The sequence below is a fragment of the Curcuma longa genome, chromosome 11 (assembly GCF_044706935.1).
Source record: "Curcuma longa cultivar G26 ecotype Majalengka, Jawa Barat chromosome 11, ITB_CL_G26_1.1, whole genome shotgun sequence".
In the NCBI taxonomy this organism is placed as follows: Eukaryota; Viridiplantae; Streptophyta; class Magnoliopsida; order Zingiberales; family Zingiberaceae; genus Curcuma; species Curcuma longa.
In genome coordinates, this window is record NC_133871.1 from 6,244,511 (window position 1) to 6,264,316 (window position 19,806).

Consider the following 19,806-nt stretch of genomic DNA (forward strand, 5'->3'; position numbering starts at 1 on the left):
AAAAGGATGATCCCGTGATACTAGTATTGAATTCAATGTTAAAAGTGTTCAATATGCGTGACTAATATAAATATATGAAATTATGTGTCTAAAGTGCTTAAAGTCGATCAAACATTATATAAAAATATTAAAATAATATAATAAATCTCAATATAGACCAAGCCCGGTCACGCGCCAAATATTAAACATGATACGATAAAGTATTAATAATTAAACATGATCTATAAAGTATTAATAAGTTCATAAATTATGCTCCATTGATTGTCAAAAACAACAACAACAAAAAACACTCTCCAAAGTTAGATCTAACTAGATACTTACTAGAGAATTATAGGAAAATCCATTTGATTTACGAAGAGTTGACCTTGAAACCATGATGGATTAAAAACTCTGAAGAACATTTTGACTGACGATCTAGTTCAATAGATGTATTAGATAATTCAGGATATTTCTCCTAATTTTCAACTCGAATTGGGAATTGATCAAGTCAGTAACTTCATGGAAATAAAGGACATAATGATTAGAATAGTCTGATCTCAAATAGCACAAATATGGCTTGACGATAATGAAGAATCGTGACAGATTCATAGAAATAGCTGAAGGTTTCGAATGAAAGTTTTGTTGGGTCTTTGGAATGCAATAGAACTCAACCTTTCATCAGAAGAAGCTTAATTCAATCCAGGAAATCTGGTGGAACTGTCGATTCCGTGAAGTACTCCTTTCTGACTGTGTCCATGTCGCAGAACCGAGCCTTGCAGAAGTTAAACAAGGATACAGATGTAAAACAATGCACATATCGGAACACCAGCTCAAAAAGATCCAACTTTAAAATGAAAATATATCGTCGTGAATGATTGCTCACCAATGAGGCATATGACTTCAATAAAGGTTTGATAAGCTGCCAAACAGGTCGAAACACCAAAGGGGCATTGACGAAGAGAACCTGACCCAGCCTTTTCGGATAGTAATAATAGAACACATCAATCTGTTGAAAAAGATCACAAGTGAAAACATCTATCTTGTTGCATATGCTATGATCAGGACAAAGTTCTAAGCTTTCGGAAACGATTATAAAGGACAGTGCACAGTTTGGAAAATTTTCAATCATGATAATGCATGAAAGCATGTGTAGACTAAGTTGATGAATGCAAGCAGTGTAGATATCATGAATGGTTTGTTAATGGAAAAAGATCAATATGTTTAAGAAAAATCATATTGGGTTTCCATAACTAAGAACAAGATCTATGGTCATCCTCAATATCTTCCATCTTTTTTATAGCTTCTATCCGTCCTATTTTGTATTCTCACAAATAAACAAGGACTTAAAGGAGCAAAAGCATGGTGTAGAAGTACTTGCATAAGAAAAATAAGCAAGATGGTGTCGCGTAGATTTTGCAGTTTTTCTGAATCATAAAAAAATATGTTCTAAATGAAAGTAGTCTCTCAAATGTGTCAATAAAGCAATTAATCAAATGCTCAGAACTTGGAATGGGAGAAGTACCAGAAACTTCAAAAATTGAATATCCGTGTTTTCTATTCGAAAGCCTCTTAGATCGACAATGCCTAGAATTTCTTCAACTCCAGGAGGAAGTTTGCTTAATGCATTCTCAATCAGATAGACACAGAGTTTCTCATCCTCAATGAATTCCTGTTTCTGTTCACAAATTATATGGTGCAATCAGAAATAATACTGACAGAAAATGCAGCTCTTAATAGAAAGAAAGGAACCAACGCCACAGAGCTGTTATAGTAACTGGTTCACATCAAGAGTTCAAAATAAAATCAATAACAAAGAGTTATCAACTTATCATCATGTACATTGTTAGTGAAGTTGGGAATCTTCTGCAAAAGAAAAGAAGCAGATTAACAAAGCAAAGCCATCAATAGAAGAGAATCAGACTACCACCAGGTAGAAATTTTCTTTAATACTATGATTTCAAAATAGAACCAGAAAATTCAGTAGGGGAATTCATCGTCTCACTTCTTACAGTAGTAGACAAGCAAAGTCTAGCAGCATGGTAAAAAAGGAGAAATTTGTTAATTTTAATTCAGGTGATATGAAAGGTCAGATTCACCCAATTTTAACTTAAAACTGGTCCATTATTTTGTATAATAAAAAGAACGATTATAGTATCGACAAAAAATCTACAAGGGCACAAGTAGTTCATCAAACATAATATTATGAGTTTATGACAATGAGAATACAGCTTGTTGTTCCTGAAAAAAAGAAAATAGAAATTATAGTTTACACTATTTACCTACCCCAGGAAAATGTTTCCGTGCAACTACCACAAATACGGGTCTGCCCTTATTGTCAGGGAAGTCATGCACATAAGCCTTGCCAGTTGCATATAACTCCTGAACTGATTCTTGACACAAATTTGATACACCAAAATCCTCACGCCATTTCTGGATCAAGAGATAAAAGTTCAATGCATGCCAAAGCATGAAATAGCTTCAACATATAAAAGACAATTTAGAACTTAAAGTAAAACTTGTAGTGATGTAAAATAGCTACACAAGTATATTATGTTGTGGAGGCAAGGCAACTTAGGCGAAGCGGATCCAATATATTTCTAAGCCATAAGGATCTTTAAACAAATAAAGTCAAGTCTTCACCATAGCAAGATTAAAATGAATTGTTATCCTTTTCGACAGTAGAACATGCAAAGGTGCTACATATTTTACTCAAGCACATGCCATTTTCTAAAACGTAACTTATAGTTTATAAACTGAAAATATACGAATTTGAAGGATAAAAGGAATCAATCTACTTACAACATCAAGGTTCTAAATTTTGCAAGAGCTCATTTATGTTTTTCAATATGATAAGCAAATAAGTTTGGTATATTGTATAGGCTAGGTTAGTAAATGACAAGCTCAAAGAGAAGATAGGTAAGATTATCCTATGAGACAAGTTGTCAAGAGTTCATAAATGGAGAAGCTGCAATACATATATAAGCTCATTTTAATACAAACTATACAAATGTCATTGTTAAGGACCCATTTGTAAAGCAATACCTAGAATATATATTATAGATATTCAGTATACTATGTGATTTTCCAATTGCATATCTAGCATAGCTGCATTGTCTTCTTTTAACAAGCTCTTGAACATGTTCACAAATGAACTTGTAACAAATAGTATAAGTACTGGTACCCATATAGATGCATCACTGGAGAGATACCAATTAAACATGTCATAAAAGATACAGAGAACATTAATGTTTAAAAAAAAAATTAGGGGTCACTGAATATTACAATAGCCTTAGACAATTTCATGGCAGCCTTTTCAAAAGAAAACCTTCGGTCCTTCAAAAACCAATGGAGCATTTCTTCATCATCTCTACCATTCTTTCCTATTGGGAGATTAGCATGCTCTCTTTGAAGTTTTTCCTTGACTTCCAACACAAGCTGAAGATTCAGAATATAAAGAAAAACATAGGTTTATAAGCACAAGCTGAAGATTCAGGATATATAGAAAAACATAGGTTTATAAGCACAAGCTGAAGATTCAGGATATATAAAAAAAACATGGGTTTATAAGAATGTTTCAGATCTAAAATAAAATACGAAATGCAGGGCAAAAAACATAGTAAATTAACCACCGCATGCAATTATCATCACTTAGGAAACAACATCATTGTATTATTTGCAGAATTACTTTAACTTATGACTAAAGTTATAAACATAATATTCACAAATATTGTGCTAAGGAAAACACCAGATGCAGTCTCTTTCAAGACTGCAACTTTCCATCAATCATACATGTCAAGCAATTTTTATCTCAGAAAAATTTCCCTCTTTGATCTCCTATCCTGTTGTAACCAATTTTGCTAAGACTAGTTGTCAAGGTTGATATTAGGATAGAATAGTAAAAGAATCTTCCATTTTCATCAGATTGCTAGGATACACGAAATCAGAATGAGCACCAAAATAAAAAATAAGAGAGATATAATGAAATTATTTCATATGAGACTACAACATATGTTCTAAAATATTAAAAAAGGGGAACTTTAGGATCGTTGAAAAAAAGATTATTGCATTCTCTCTTATCCACAATAACCTCAACAATAAATGAGAGAAAGATGTGTGAGTTACAAAGTTCCACGAACAATGGCAAGGAGGTTGAATGAGTGATTCTTGATCTCTTTGGTAAATGATGAGGAGGATTCATTGGATCTTTTTTATTATTATTTTTTAATTATTATTTTTAGTAATTTTCAGAATTTTTGGTAATTAGGGTATTTTTGATAATTTCTATCTTTTGTATTTTTAGGATTTTGAGTCTATTTAGAATTTCGAGTCGGTTAAGAATTTTTCCTTTCTTTATAAATTAGGGTTTTGGGTCTATATAAGCATCTTGTTAGTTTATGTTTAAGAAAAAGTTTTGGTTTAATAATATTTTTGACAGTGCCATTTATTTCCCTATCTCTTGGTATTCTTCTGAATCAATAGGTTTTAGAAGATTATTTCCGGAGTTCGCAGTCAATCAATAGAATCAATACATCCTGCAGGATAATCGTTATCCCGCTCAACGTCAGAAAATCTTAATGTGTAGCAAGGATAAGTAATTTAAAAGAATCATGAATAATCTCTCTTTTTCCTGTGTGAGTTCTCAAAGAATCAAGGGGAAGGTTAAATTGGTCAAGTTATTAAAATTCATAACAATTTGACCTTTTCAAACTCAATTTGACATAAGTCCAATAGATTTCATCAATTCTCTTATACAAAGCTTTGAATTCATACATAAACACAAACGGCATTCTAGTACACAAGATCATATGATTTGATGGTTTGTCCAGTTACAATTCCAGGTCTTCAATCTCAAATAAAGAAATAAAGGACAACCATACTGTGAATTTCAATGCCTTGAACTCGAGTCATCTACACAGATTCAAATAAACTGTTCAGAGGCACTCATACCTACACCAGCATATCCACATACTGGTATGCATACTAAAAAATCTGGCAAAGGAAGCCATGTTTATTGGCACAAACAAGAACCAATCCTTTTTGCTGAAAATAGAACTAAGAATGGTAGAAGGAAGAATGCTAAAGTAGAATCATCTGTGCCCTTTTATTTAACTATCACATTGCTAGCATTCCAAACAAAACGGTCTTAGGGTCCAAAACTATCCCTCAAAACTCTATGAAAAATCACTGTTTAATGCTGCAAGCACATACTATGTAAGTAGCTCTAAGTTTAACATCTACGCAATGAAACAGCAAAACTCCATATCATTTTTGGTGCAATGCAACAAAAAAGCAATCAAATAACTTCTCTTCCTATGATAGACCAGTTATCTTCTACCTAGCTAATCTGTAGTAGTGATTTGTGTTCCATGCCAGACTGCATCCAAGCAGATAGAAGGCAGAATGCGATGAAATTAACTCTAAATAATGCTGGAGCATAGTTTCTAATTCACAAGAATTCACAAAACAACTGGATGACGACTTTGAAGCTTAAAATGGGAATCATTCGAGATGGGCCTTGTTTCTTTAGGAAGGGAAAGAGCGAATGGAAGGACAGACCATAACATGTCAGATAGGAGATGGGAACCCAGATGCGGAAGATTGATGACCAGGAAGGATAGCCAAGAGAGCTACTTTCACGAAGATTAGCAAAATAGAACTTCCCGAAAAGCAAGATGAGCAAAAGAATCTATAGAAATTCGAGAACGCACCTGGCAGTGCAGAAGCGATGGAACTCACTTCGTGGGAAATAATGTTAGGGAAGCCATTCTGCTTGGAAATAGAGTATAAAGTAGAATACCTTGTTGGTATCGAGGGAAGCGGGAGCCTGGTTGTCGCCGGCGCACCTCAAGCGCCTACTACCAGGCGAGAAAGAGGAAGAGGATGAGGAAGAAGAAAAGGGAAGGCGAAAAGTGCAGCCGACCGGATGAAGAGCCATCATCCGCCACACTTTTCGCGAATTACACAGTTCCTTTTTTTTCTTCTTCTTCCAGCGAGAAAAAAGCAATCCAAGATAACCCGACAAGCAGATGACTGATTAAAATCAAAGCTCGTACTTTTCTTCGTTATCTATTCAACTCTGGCGTTTGTGACGGAGATAGAAAGGGCCCATCAAGCTGGACTCGCGCAGGACGCAACCACCAAGCCGCCGCGTCCCTTTCATTCGCGAACCGCACCGCCGGGCAAACTCGAGTCCTCCGCCGTCCCCATCGCCGATCACGACCACCGTCACGCCGACGGCGAAAGCTATTTTTTTTTGGACACCATTAATGTATATATTCTAAAAATGCATATTTTTTAGTAAAAAATTATTATATGTACGTTTTTCAACCGATTGATTTTTATATATATAAAAGTAGATATACGCCCATCATTTATAAAATGAGAAATGATATGGAGTATGAAAAAGTCCAACATGAAATTAATATGATATACTTAATTACATGTCTGTAGGTTTCATTGCATGCAGTGTGTCATGTTGATTTCATGTTAGACTTTTTCATGCTATATATCATTGCTCTTACAAAATCTATAGTTCCATCTCCAATTAAGTCAAACGGACTTCCATTTTATCTCAAAAATACTTTTTAACGCAACACACTTACAATAACCACCTACAACGGATAAGCTACCCAAAACGACTACAATATATTTAGATAAATTTAAGATGTATAATTTAAAATTTATATTAGGGCATCTTGAATGGAGATTGTTCCCGTCAAGAACCGCTTCTGGATGAGCAACCTCTCCTCAGCAACACTCCGGGGTGAAGACGAAGAGAAGACACCTAAGATCGCCGAGGACCTGCGATCACAAACACCGTGAGGAGGAAGGCCGGTGTGACCGGCGCGACCACTCCGATGCCTAAGTCAACGATCTGGAGAAAAATGACGAAGGAGAGGTGGATCAGAATTAGAAGAGCATACCTGGCCCCGGCGAAGGAGCGCTCCTTATATACTGAGATAGAGGTTCGTACTACGGCCGAGGTAAGGTGGAGCTTACCCCTAGAGTACACTCCGTACCGGCAGGGAGTGGCGTCTTTAATGCTGCTTGTACGCCGCTTGTAGAGGGCGTACGGCGTACGTTAGGCGGCGCATCACCATACCCAGTGAGGGGGTGTCAGATATCTGACTATAGTACAAGAAGGGGAGTGGTCAGTGAAGGAGGGTCTTATTCTGCCCCGATTCTTCGAGACGAGTCGGGTATACTGATCAGTCGACCTGCCCGGGAGTCAGCTCGGCGGGATGATCCGAATCTTCTACTGCCAAACCGGCTTATCGGACTCGGGTGGGGCCCATTCGGGTGGTTACCCAGGGATTTGGATTCGGACTGTAGTGCCCGGGTCGGCTACTTCCGGCTGGTTGACTCGGTTCGAGCCTCCTTCGCGATCGAATCCGCCTCCGTATCTTACGCCCGTAACAGAGATATTTAATAGGGATATTTAAAGAAATATCTCCACGATATTTGTGAAGGAATTAGAAATTATCAGACTAAAAGTTTTACCAGGTGATTTTTAATTATTATATTATAAAAAATAATATAATAATTAGAATTAAATAAAATAATATTATTAAATTAATTTTATTTAATATTAAATTAGAAATTATAAGTAATTTTTTAAATATAAATTAATAAAATGACAGTGATACTTATAAATATTTAGTTGATGAGATATTTAATTATAATATTTGAAAGTGAGATATTTGATAGGTGAGACCCATAAATATTTGGTTTGTGATATATTTTATTGTGAAAAGTTAAGATATTTGAGGAAATAGATATTTGATTGATTATGTGGATGTGAGAACCACAAATATTAAAATTTAGAATCTCTGAATAGTATTATATCAAAATATTATTGATCAACTTGGTCAAAATTATTTAAATTTTATCAAAATTATTTTAAAACAGTTGTAAAAATTATTAGTAGTTATTACAATCTCAAATCCTAAACTCATCCTAAATATATTATAACAATTACCAGTAACTTCTATGTGTTTTAGCAACTATTGGTAGCTTTTACATATTTATAACAGCTATTTGATAGGTTCTACGTGATGTAAACCTTAAATTCTAAATCATAAATACATGTTAATAGTTACTTGGTAACTTTTACATATTGTAGCAACTAGGGTATTTTCGATATAAAATGATTAACGGAGAGTCCATTTAATTTTTTTTTTTTTGAAAAAGAGATGTCCATTTGATATTTCTGTTTGGGAGGAGGTGAGAGAAGAGTAAATAAAAGAAAGGAAAATTTTAACTTTTGATTGAGATGGAGTGAATAAAGAGAGGAAGGAAAGAAGGGTAAGTTTCACTTTTGCATACTCATGAATCAATACAATTTTTTACATCACAATTGAAAAAGAATTCAAAAATATTTTATTCTAATTTTATCCATAGTTTAAAATATTAATTTCTAAATTAACTTATTTATTTAAGTATCTCATCTTTATACTGTCGCTCCTCATACAACGCACGTTGTCATCTCCCAGTGTTCAACTACTCGCACTCCACGATATTGCCATTGACTCTCGCCGTATATCTCTCAAAGGAGAAGATTCAAGAGATATTTTAGTAAATTTTTATAAAAATATTTGAAAAAATACTGATTTATCTTTTGTAGGACTAAAATATATAGATTTTATATTTTGTATGCTTATGGCATGTATATTTTCTGTTTCTTTAAACATTCCTTATTTATTTAAGTCATAAATATTAATTTTAGTTGGGTCTAGGGTGATTCTGACAGGAAAAATCTTATATCCATAAGTTTAATGAACTATATATATTTTCTCACATGCACAGATTTATTTTAAAAAGTAAAAATATTTTTATAATTTTATATATTTAACATTTATTCTTCTTCCTTTTCTCTCAAATAATTAAATAAAATAATACATGTTATATTAATAAACCTTATCTCCCTTATTTAAAATAAGGAGCACATAATACTTTACTTCCCTTCTTTTTTTCTTATTTTACTTCCCTTTTCTTTCCATTAATCAACTTTTTCTTGCCACTTCTAAAGAGATCTGTGAGGAGGTTAATTTGGGACGCAGGAGGGTACTGGCTTTGTCAGGATTCGAACCCTTTTTTATTTAACCAACTTTGCCCCGGGGGCAAAATCAACTTGTTCTTGCCCTTTCCAAAGAGAGTGTTAATTTGGGACGTCTTTTTTATTTTTTGATAATTGGGGACAAACTTGCCACACTATATACTAAAAGGATCAAATTAGGATAAATGAAATACTTAGGGGTTTAAAATACGAGAAATTCCAATAGAAAAAGGGCCAAAACAAAAAAGAGGTTACCTTTAAATACGGTCGTGTGCGAATTTTCTCCAGGTCTGCCCTAAACCAGGGGAGGAGAAGGGCAGGGAAGGGCGCACGCAGCGGAGTTCTTTCCGCCACTTCGTCTCTCGTCCAACATCTCCAAATCTTTGGAAACTTCCTCATTTTGACCAATTTTGTGATCCGTAGATCTTCTATTCTTTGTAGATTCAATTTTGCCCCTCTCCTATTCTTGGAGATCCCCGATTCCCGCAGCGGCGGCACAACCCTGAGTGGCTCAGTTATGTCTCCCATCCACTCCTCGTCGTCCCCGGCCTCCCTCCAGTTTGCAGCTCCACCGCCGCAGCAGGATGGCGAAGAACGCGCTTGCGGTGCAAATTTGACCGGAAAGAAGCCGGCCTGGAACGTCCAGATGAATGGGGCGAGTAACGGTGCAAGCGTGATCAGTGACGATTCCTGGCCTGCTCTCTCCCAGTCCGCTAAAGGGATCTTCAAATCTTCGCTATCGGACACCACCAAGCCGCTCCAGGATCAATCGATCTCTGCGCCCTTGGTAAGTCTTTTGAAAATTTCGTTGTTAGTTTATTCTATTACGCAAAATGTGTCATCTCGATGTATTCCTGCGTGTTGATTTCTTTGTCTACGTGTGTTTTTAGGGTTCTGTTATGACGGCATCTCAGCCAGTACCATATTTTCCCCTCCATGATACTAGTTCTAGCCCAAGCTTGCTGAAACCTGATGCAAAACTTAATTCGGTGAATATGGGTGATTGTGTCTGTATCACTGGCGTGCCAGCCATTGTTACACCTGAGGCACCTCAACTGGCTGCTTTGGAGCAGAGGACTAAACTTTGTTTAGATGTAGTTTCAGAATCTTCTCCCAAGGACCCCCCTAAGGGGAAAAACAACTGGGATAGGAATCTGGGCGGCAGCTTTGCACCACAGAACCGTAACACTACTGATCACTATGGTAGGCATAATGGAATCAGGAGGGCACAGCATGGTGGTTGGGTTTCCCACCAGGGAGCCTATGGGAAACGACAGGACCACAAATTGGGAGGTTATGAAAGGAATTTACCCCCACATGCAAATATGCTAGTACCTCCACCGCGTGGTTACTTCAGGCATTTCATTCGGGCACCACAACCTGCCGTGGCACCTTTTTTTAGCATGCCAGTGCAGGTTCGCCCTCTTGTAGGTCCCATGGGCTACCCCGGTAAGTAAAACTTGTGGACAAATATTATGACTTCCTGTGGATCACATAAGTTTCTAGATTTTGATCCTTGCGGTATTCTTATCAGAAGCACCTATGTATTTTTTCCCACCACCTCCACCGCCTGAGAAGCTGAGAAATGTCCCTTTCATTCGTCATCAAGCACCATCTACAATAGTCAGGCCAGTGGATAACTTGCAACTTATGATACTGAAACAAATCGAGTACTATTTCAGGTGATTGTGTTATTCTTAAGGCCTTAAACTTGTTATACAAGTCTAATAAAAGTTTCCTTTTAGTAGTTCATTCCATATGCCTGTGTTGCTTGTGCAGTACTGAAAATTTATGCAAAGACGTTTTTCTGAAAACTAATATGGATAACCAGGGATGGGTTCCTGTCTCATTAATAGCAGGCTTTAATCGAGTGAGTATCACTTTTTGTTATCTTGTTCTTGCTTGCTCACTTAGCTCAGTACAATATGTTTGCATGTGTTTCAGAATAATTGTGATCTAATCCAGGTTAACATGCTGTATAAATTGTTTGTGCTTTTCTCTGTAATTTTTTTCTTCTTGTAGTAAGTTTATCTTTAATTTGTTTGTGTTATAGTTTTATGGCTCTATTTGATGAAAGTTAGGTTTTACTGTTGATTGGCTTATCCTGATACTATCCTATATCTATTTTTAATGCCACTATATGCAATGTGGTATTTTTTATGGACTTCTTTTTGTAGTTGTTATATGATCTTTTATCCCTCACAATGGCACATTGCATTGTTGAAACAGAACTAGCATCTAAAGGCTCAAACCTAATTCATATATTAACTAGTATGAGGTTTGCAAGAAGTGTCGGGAATGATTTTTTGTTATGGTTAGCTTGCTGAATCTCAAAATCTTTCTATTATGCTTTCTTATTAGTGAGCGTTTCTCCTGAATCTTTGCCTTATGGGCTATAAGTTTCAGCATCTTCGTCATTCACACAGCTATTGTATTTGTCTTAATCCATGTTTTTATTGATCTAACCCTCATGGTGTTGTGGAATATAAATTATAACTTCATTTTGGATAGACCCAAATTTTCAAATCAGATTGGAGAGGGTAGAATTGGTAGTATGACAAAACCGATCTCAAGGTTAGTTTTCAACATACAATTGATTGCACTGGTGATGATCTGAAACCAACAAACTCAACTGGATGCATCTTCCATTTTTATTTCAGTATATAACCTTGTATCCTTTGTCTTCCTCAACTGTTACTAATTAAACATCTGCAACAAGTTTATCTTTTACCTTGATCATTATGAAGCTGTGATTGTCTTCCTCTTTACTCAGTTGCAAATCAAATAGTTTAACTTTCCCCTTTGATCATCATTGTCTATCAACCTGTGTTAGTTACAACTAATAGGAATTAGGTCCTTGAGTTTTATCCTTTTATCAAACTCGTATGCCTATTCAATAGTAAGATCCAAATCAATTATACCAGGGTGGTGAAGGCTCCTCGTATTGTTTGCAGGTGACAGTCTATCCTTGTAACATATAAAATTATGATCAATGCTCATAGATTTAGACACTTTTTATGCTAGTCGTCAAGGTCTAATGCAACCGTCAACCTTTTCATTTGTGTTGAGACCAACATTGGTGATTTATCTTTCCCTTGTTTATGAATCTTAAATCTGGATCTTCTAATTGTGCTTTTATTTTTGAGAATATAGGTTCTATTTTTCATTCTTGTATCTGTCTTTTATCAAAGAGGAGAGTTTCCCTGTTTGAGATTCATTGATAATGAAATGGTAAAGTGCAGATAACTGTATACCTTAATCAAGACATACTAACGAATTAGTGATTTGCAAGGTGTGCAATCAAGTTACAGCTTTAAGATAGACTCTTATGGGACTAATATATCTTTTTTGGAGAACCAAATGCACCAAGATCATACGATAGCAATATTGGTATTATACTTTCAATGTATCATGTTCTCTTCTTACCATTAACATAGCTCTCTAATTTTCAAGTTCTAGACATCTTCTAGCTAAGTCGCCCATTACCTATGGTCTGAAGTGTAATAATAGAAACCACTGGAGAGGGGAGTGAATACTATCTAATGTAACCTTTTGGTTTTGTTCTTATGTGTTGTAGAAAGTGCTAGGAAATATAAACTACAACTTCATTTTGGATTGATCAAAATTTCCAAATTCGATTAGAGGGTAGATTGTTTGTATGACAAAGTTGAGCTTTTCCAATCATAAGGTTAATTTTCAACATACAATTGATTGAACCTAGGATGTTCTGAAACCAAACCAACAAGATCAACTAGATAAATCTTCCATTTTTTACTTAGAAGTGTATAATCTTGTGGACTTTGTCTTCACTGTTAATAACTATACATCTGCAACAAGTTTATCTTTTGCCTTGATCATCATAAGGCTGTTGTTGTCTTCTTTGTAGGCCTTGTCTTCCTTAATTGTTAACAATTGCTCGATTGCAACTAGCTTACTTTCCTTTTGGATCATCATCATCTATCAACCTGTGTTTGTTCCAACTATTTGGAATTTATCTCTGGGTCTTATCCTTTTATCGAACTCTGTCTATATCAACATAATATCTATCCTTACAGGCAGTGACCTATTCTTATAACAAATACAGTTAAGATTCCATTATCATAGATTAGACACTTATAATGTTGGCTGTCAAGGTACAATGCAACCGTCAACTTTTTTTATTTGCACTTGAGACTAACATTGGTGATTTCATCTTTCCCTTGATTATGAATCTTAAATCTGGAGGGGCCTGGAGGTCCAAGAATGTCTGTGTTCTAACATTTTTCATTTTGTTCTATAAAAAATCCTTCATACTAATATTTTCCAGGTTCAATTCTTTTTATCCTTGTAAAGCTCTTGTAGTCTCTCTTGATCTTCTCACTGGTGCTTTTGTTTTTGAGTATAGAGGGTAGATTTTTCATTTTTCTATCTTTATTTTATCAAAGATGAGAGTTTCCCTGCTTGAAATTCATTGACGATGGAATGGTAAAATACAGAGAACCATATACCTTAATCTGGACATTATAGAGGATTATTGATTTGAAAAAAAATCAATCAAGTTACAGGTATAAGGTACAGCATTATGATACTATTATATCATTTCTGGAGAACCAAATGAACCAGATCATGGGATACCAACATTGGCCTTCTACTTTCAATGTGTGAGGGATGACAATGAAGTGGGCAAATTATGGATAAAATCCTTATTCTCCATCTGGGCCTCACTTCTCGTGCGGGTCAAGTTTGGGCGGGGCAACAAATATAGGATAAAATATATATCATTATCACAAAATTTATATTTTATAAACTATATTTTATACCTGGTCAGGCGGGGTATAAAAATCCAATCCCGGGCTCGCCCCATTCCACATAATCACCTATCCCCTCCCAATTTTTATTTATTCTTAAAAATAGCTCTTTAAAGTATACCTTGTTTTTTATTGATCATTACTAAAATAAAAAAAATCATGTATGGTCATAAATCGATGAATTCCAAAAAAGTGTCATATTAATCTTGGTTGGAACAACTAGATTTGGAATATGGTGAAACTGGAACAACTCTGCTGTCTTTGCTTGTGTTATTACTATGGAATTAACTGCAGCATTTTACCATCTTTTTTTTTTTTATATTTGTCTGAAATAGGTTTATTGAGGTAATATATTAGAATCATATTTCATTGAAGTTCAAAGGTTCTTATGAGTCTGGCATCACTATTTCTCAAGTTTGCTGCTAGTTAAGGCTGGTACAGTTAGTTCTGTTTTAACTACTTTTCTGAGATGGTGTACCATGCTAAAGCCACGCTGGATGACACGTGCTGGTGGTACCAATCAGTTAGAGGAAATTGATATGTCTGAGTTGTTTATCGATCCCAATGAACTGGAAAGATGAAGTATGAAAAGTCTCATGGTTTGCATTACCCTTGCTTATGCCTCATCTCATGGAAGAAGTCTCACCTTTAGGAAATCATTCTAGCTTATATGTCACAACTCCACGTCTCAATCTGTACCATGCATTGTCGCCCTACCCGGTGCAAAAATATGTTTCATCTGTGCTCAGCACTACAGAACCTTGTTTTTAAGTGTGAATAAAGTCTTGTTGCAAGCTTGAAATACAATAATCTTCTAGTTCTTTAATGCTGCATTTAATTGGAAACTCCTTTGTTGTTTGTTGCATCTATAGGTTTCAAGCTAATTAACGGAAGTGTTACTTATATTAATTTGGCTAGTTTTACAGTTCTATGCAGAGAATTAAGGCAGGAGATGAATTTTAAAAGTTGGAAAACTACTCTTTCAGAGGCATTGCAATAACACATTTTAGATGTTACAAAGATGCTGCAAAATGGATTTTGCAGTAAAAACAAATCATTTTAGTTAATTTCATATGATAGTTGATACATTCGTTCGAGCTGTATATCTCATTTTCATACGGCAGGGTTTTTCAGCAACATGATTTTGATTCTTGACACCTAGTCATATTGGGTAAGTAAATCATGTGTGTCTACATTTCTCTTATCCAAATTCTATTCCCTGAGTAATATCTTCCTAATTTTCTTGTGTGGCAATTTCCAGATTTCAGATTTGTTATATGAACATTTTGGACATATCAACTGTTATTCATCACCACATAAAAAATATTCCGTGTTTTTCTCTATGTAGCTGCATCTTTTGTATCGTATAATTAAGTGTATCCTTTTCTCAACTTGATAAGAAGGATAGGTAGCATAGTAGTGCCCTATATTGTCTGGAGGATTGATCCAGCTTATGCATTAATATGGTAGATCAGGCCTTGCTAATGTTTGATTACGCTATTCTCTTTGTTTTATCTTAGCAAAAACTTCCGCACTATGTTGATCTTTAGTAAGCTTAACATTCCATTTCTAATTGTTGGGATTTTTTTTATTCTTTCATTGCATGCAGGTTAAGAAATTAACCAATAACATCTCATATATATTGGATGCACTCCGAGATTCAACAGTTTTGGAAGTACAGGTATTTGTTGTGCACCGTGCATTGGCTTTTGGCTTCACTTGTATATGTTGACTTTCATAGCTTACATTAATTACAACGAATATGAAAATAGTTTACAGTTATGGATTAGTTTTCTTACTCTTCATTTGTAAAAGGTTTCACGTACTACTTTACTGTTATTATGTTGCTTTGCATCAACTATTTAAAGTCATTTAACTTGAATGAATTTACAAGATAGTTAAACACTGAATCTCTTTCTTGTCATTTTCTTGTTCAGGGTGATAAAATAAGACGACGGAAGGATTGGATGAACTGGATTCTTCCTCCGACATCAACACGATATGACATTGTTCCAGGGCCTCAGTCTTTAGCCATGCCGGATGATGGTTCTCTTGATACTCTTGTCCAAAATCTTGGCTTGGCGGATGGTGCTGCGTGCCAAAACATATATGATGGGACACTTGAAAAAGTCAATTAGTCCCGACACCAGAGTTCCTTGGAAGGCGGTGGTGCATCACACTACTGGAGTAAAGAACCGAGAGACAATTTTAAGATATCCAAAACACAAATAATGAAATCATGAGGTAGCTAAGTTGCTACTGTCATGTTCCTTATTTTGACTTGGTTTTGCTAATGACTTTGGTCAGCGATACTCTATCTCGATTTGCTGGTGGATGTGGCAAACTATCCACATCCTTCTTGGTGGATACTTTCATGACTTGGCATAATGATTCATGACTGGCCACAACTATGGAGGTGTGGCAATGGCATCTGCCACAACTCTTATCGATTTCATTTGTCCGGTAACTTTGCTGTTAGCTGTTTGATGATTGTTAAATAATCGAAACTATTTTAAACTTTGTTCCACATTTGGGTGAAAAGCTAGTTCGACGTTTGATCCAGGCATTTAGTGACTTTGTTTTGCTGATTTTGATATCTAATTTTCTCTGTAAGTTTTGTTAAATTTTTATCGTTTGATCCAGGCGTAGATTAACCGGGTTGAGTAATTTGCGTGGTTGCACTAAAACGATCAGGGTAGAAGCATTTAGGAAGTCAACAGATTTAATTGTTTGAGGCCAACTTAGCAAGCAAGGTGACATTGAGGAATTGAAGTTGTGGGCTAAGCTAATCAAGTCAGTAGGTGAGTTAGGTGGATCAAACAGAGGCTGCTGAAGGGATTGGACGAGCCAAATGGTCTAGATCAACCCAGCAAGGCAATTGGGTCATACGAGTCAAGTTAATTGAACCAAAGAAGCCAAGTAATCAAGACAGATCAGCTGCATTGAGCAATATAAGCATATAGGATTTAGCCAAGGGCCCAACCCTGCTTTATGTTCAACTCTCCTCTTATGGGAAACCGAAGCATAGTATACAACTTTTCATAAATAACAAGCTCTATAAATTAGTATTACTACTTTACTAGAAGATTCAACTAAGAAAATTGTGGACTAACTCTGCTTTTAATTCTCTGAAACTAACAACCCACAAACATGCAATCAGCGGTTCACTTAGAATTATAGATAAGCAAAATGGGTCACCCATAATCTGAAGTTCTACTTGAGCCCATAAATTAGCAGTTTCAGGTCTAGGTATGGAATTAAGAGAAGCAACTGACTAAAGCAGAAGCTGCCGTAAACTAGACTTAGCTATCTTTAGAAGGGGGCTTCTTTGCAGCCTCCGCCGCAGCTTTCTCAGCCTCAATCTCTGCAACAATAGCATCAATCTCAGCTTCTTCAAGTTGACGAAGACCCTGGTCTTTTGTCATCACTGCAATCTCGATGTTCTTTCCTCCACTCTCAACCACCTGATTAATACAGAGGAATTCATGATTTCAATTCAGGTTGTGTCGAAGAGTATGGAATGCAGTAATAGCCTCATGCTTACAGGTCACAAGGATGAAGGAAATGAAAAGTTGTTCAACAGATAAATAAAATGTAGAGTTTGACATGGCCAATCATATAGACACGACAAAAAAAAGATGCAAATAAACTCTGGAAACAAAACTGTTATTATAGTATTTAGATATGGAGATGCATCCCAACATCCATCTAGTTGCTCTAAAAGGAGTATAGATGGAGTTAAGTTTTTTAGTAAGAAATGAGCACATGGAAGATGTTGTTTGTTCAAGATCACAATGTATAACATCCAAAGCTACCCTATATATATATATATATAGAACTACCGGTATAAAGAGAGGTAAACCTAGTGAAGGTGGAGAGATGTATGACCAACAGCAGTGGCAACATAGAAAAGAACTGATATGCCCAACGAAAGGTTCAAATCTTTCAACTTGAATTTATCACACTGGATTCACAAATATGCCTGTTATAATCTGCGGACTACAAAGTAGTGTCATTTTACAATGTTATTTTAGCGTTTCTTTGTTGTCCTATCGATAATCATGCTAATGAATGCTGATTGTGTTCCCCATAATTTTCACAAACGCTCTACGACTACCATGTAAAATGTTAACAGCAATTACATCTTTGCAAACCTATCTTAGTGCATAATGTCTCCACACAATTCCTTCATACCTTAGCGCAATATGAATAAAGTCAAGTTTGCAAACTCATCTCCACACAAATACTAGTGCTAGTCAACAAATCATTCAGCATTCAACATTGCACATCTAAAATTCTGCTCGTAAATATCATGAAAATGGTTTGCAAATACAACCCAAGCTGAAAACAAATCATGTGACTGGTGAATAGGATGTTGATCCATCTCAATGCATCATATGATAATCTAAGTAAACTATCATAATCACCCACTCTTAAAATGAAGCATGTTTATCCATTAGTAATTAACAGCCCTAAAAATCTTCGTACTTTCTTTCTCAAGTATCTGCTCCACAAGGAATAATTTAGTGTCATCTTCCCAACTATTTAAAATATTTCCAGCATCCAGTGCCATAATGGACTGTATTTGTTTGGATATATATACGAATTACCATAAGATTTTAAGTCATGGGATCGTCAGACTTGATGCTCTCTCGTAGAATCAAAAGAAAAATAAACAATAAACGAATAGCAATAAAGGGAAGAAGAAAACTTACTTCAAGCAGTGCCCTAATGGCAAGCTTCACAGTCTCTTGCCCAGAGGTCTCCTTGTAGTTCTTCTCCAGAAACTCCCGCATCGAATTGGAATTTCTCCCAGTGGCGTTGGCCTTCCAGGCAGAAAATGTCCCCGAGGGATCAGTTTGGTACAGCGCAGGGACGCCAGTGTACGGATCAAATCCAACGATGAGCGTGGAAAGCCCAAAGGGGCGCACGCCTCCGCTCTGGGTGTACTTCTGCTGCAGGCCGGCGATGTAGCGGGTGATGTACTCGACCGTGACGGGATCCTCCACGGTGAGTCGGTGGCTCTGGCACTCGATCCGGGCGCGGTTGATGAGCACGCGGGCGTCGGCTTTGAGACCCGCGCACGCCAGAGCGATGTGCGTGTCCAGGCTCACTATCTTACGCACCGATCTGGAAAAGGAAAAGAACAGGAAGCAAGCGGATCATAAAAAAAAAAAACCCCGACGAAATGTGATCCCGCGGAAACCCTGATGGATGGAGAAAATACCGGGAGTCCTGGAGCTTGGGGGTTGATTTCTTCTCGACGCCGAGGACGACCGCGTCGGTGCCGCGGACGCCGACAGCGGCGTTGCCCTTGCGGACCGCCTCGAGGGCGTACTCGACCTGGAAGAGATGGCCGTCGGGGGAGAAGACGGTGATAGCACGGTCGTAGCGAGCCATTGAAAGAAAGCGAAGAGCGTTTGCTTGATGAAGAAGGTAGCGAGTCTTTTCTGATTCGCTTTCAAATAGAGAATATTCTTTTATTTTTTTTTTAAATGTTTATGTAATAAAAAATTATGGTTAATCATTTTTAAATTAATATAAAATATAAATATTTTCTTTTAAGAAAATAAATTTTAATTTCGCCCTTCATTTCTGGGTTAAATAATATTATGTTTGCCCATCGCTATAAAAACATATAATTTTGCCTCTGAATTCAGTAGAGGATAAATTAAACGCCATAAAGAATATTTTATTTTATTTTTATAAACTTATGCACTTTTTAAAATTCTAAGAATTTTAGAACCTTATCACTTATAATACAATAAAACATCGATTAAAATTATTATGTTATATTAAGTTAAATAAAGGTAAGGACATGTGAAGATGAACAGATAAAAATTTAAAATATTAAAGAGAATATATATTTAAACAATCAATAAATATTCTAATTAGGAGACGGTGTAAGAACATAATAAATAAGCACATGAACTAACAAATTTAAAGGCAGAAATTGGATTCAACAATAAGTTATAGATAATTAAA

General features: G+C 36.0%; 3 protein-coding genes across 3 annotated transcripts; 1 reads left to right on the forward strand and 2 right to left on the reverse strand.

Annotated features, from left to right (window-relative positions):
* Positions 1 to 495: 495 nt before the first annotated feature.
* On the reverse strand, positions 496 to 6,172 carry LOC141840674 (CRAL-TRIO domain-containing protein C3H8.02). The gene is made up of 6 exons (XM_074728725.1): positions 5,777 to 6,172; positions 3,262 to 3,414; positions 2,263 to 2,409; positions 1,502 to 1,654; positions 863 to 985; positions 496 to 751 (listed from the first exon to the last, which is right to left on the reverse strand). The coding sequence occupies exons 1-6, from the start codon at positions 5,915 to 5,917 to the stop codon at positions 674 to 676; spliced, it is 795 nt and encodes a 264-aa protein (XP_074584826.1). The 5' UTR covers positions 5,918 to 6,172; the 3' UTR covers positions 496 to 673.
* A 3,172-nt stretch (positions 6,173 to 9,344) lies between these two features.
* Positions 9,345 to 16,383, forward strand: LOC141840250 (la-related protein 1C-like). Its single transcript, XM_074728180.1, has 6 exons — positions 9,345 to 9,821; positions 9,925 to 10,483; positions 10,569 to 10,716; positions 10,814 to 10,904; positions 15,431 to 15,502; positions 15,759 to 16,383. The coding sequence occupies exons 1-6, from the start codon at positions 9,552 to 9,554 to the stop codon at positions 15,957 to 15,959; spliced, it is 1,341 nt and encodes a 446-aa protein (XP_074584281.1). The 5' UTR covers positions 9,345 to 9,551; the 3' UTR covers positions 15,960 to 16,383.
* Positions 16,384 to 16,884: 501 nt separating this feature from the next.
* Positions 16,885 to 19,232, reverse strand: LOC141840147 (proteasome subunit alpha type-7-like). The gene is made up of 3 exons (XM_074728053.1): positions 19,049 to 19,232; positions 18,537 to 18,951; positions 16,885 to 17,285 (listed from the first exon to the last, which is right to left on the reverse strand). Exons 1-3 carry the CDS (start codon positions 19,219 to 19,221, stop codon positions 17,124 to 17,126), a joined length of 750 nt encoding a protein of 249 aa, XP_074584154.1. The 5' UTR covers positions 19,222 to 19,232; the 3' UTR covers positions 16,885 to 17,123.
* Between the last annotated feature and the right edge of the window lie 574 nt (positions 19,233 to 19,806).

Coding starts and splice junctions, on each gene's coding strand:
- LOC141840674 (XM_074728725.1), bottom strand. CDS start 5,917: ATGATGGCTCTTCATCCGGTCGGCTGCACTTTTCGCCTTCCCTTTTCT. Junction 3,415..5,776: donor CTTCCCTCGATACCAACAAG/GTATTCTACTTT, acceptor CTGAATCTTCAG/CTTGTGTTGGAAGTCAAGGA. Junction 752..862: donor TGAAGTCATATGCCTCATTG/GTGAGCAATCAT, acceptor AACTTCTGCAAG/GCTCGGTTCTGCGACATGGA.
- LOC141840250 (XM_074728180.1), top strand. CDS start 9,552: ATGTCTCCCATCCACTCCTCGTCGTCCCCGGCCTCCCTCCAGTTTGCA. Junction 10,484..10,568: donor AGGTCCCATGGGCTACCCCG/GTAAGTAAAACT, acceptor TATTCTTATCAG/AAGCACCTATGTATTTTTTC. Junction 10,717..10,813: donor CAAATCGAGTACTATTTCAG/GTGATTGTGTTA, acceptor TTGCTTGTGCAG/TACTGAAAATTTATGCAAAG.
- LOC141840147 (XM_074728053.1), bottom strand. CDS start 19,221: ATGGCTCGCTACGACCGTGCTATCACCGTCTTCTCCCCCGACGGCCAT. Junction 18,952..19,048: donor CCCAAGCTCCAGGACTCCCG/GTATTTTCTCCA, acceptor TTCCTTTTCCAG/ATCGGTGCGTAAGATAGTGA. Junction 17,286..18,536: donor CCATTAGGGCACTGCTTGAA/GTAAGTTTTCTT, acceptor TGTATTAATCAG/GTGGTTGAGAGTGGAGGAAA.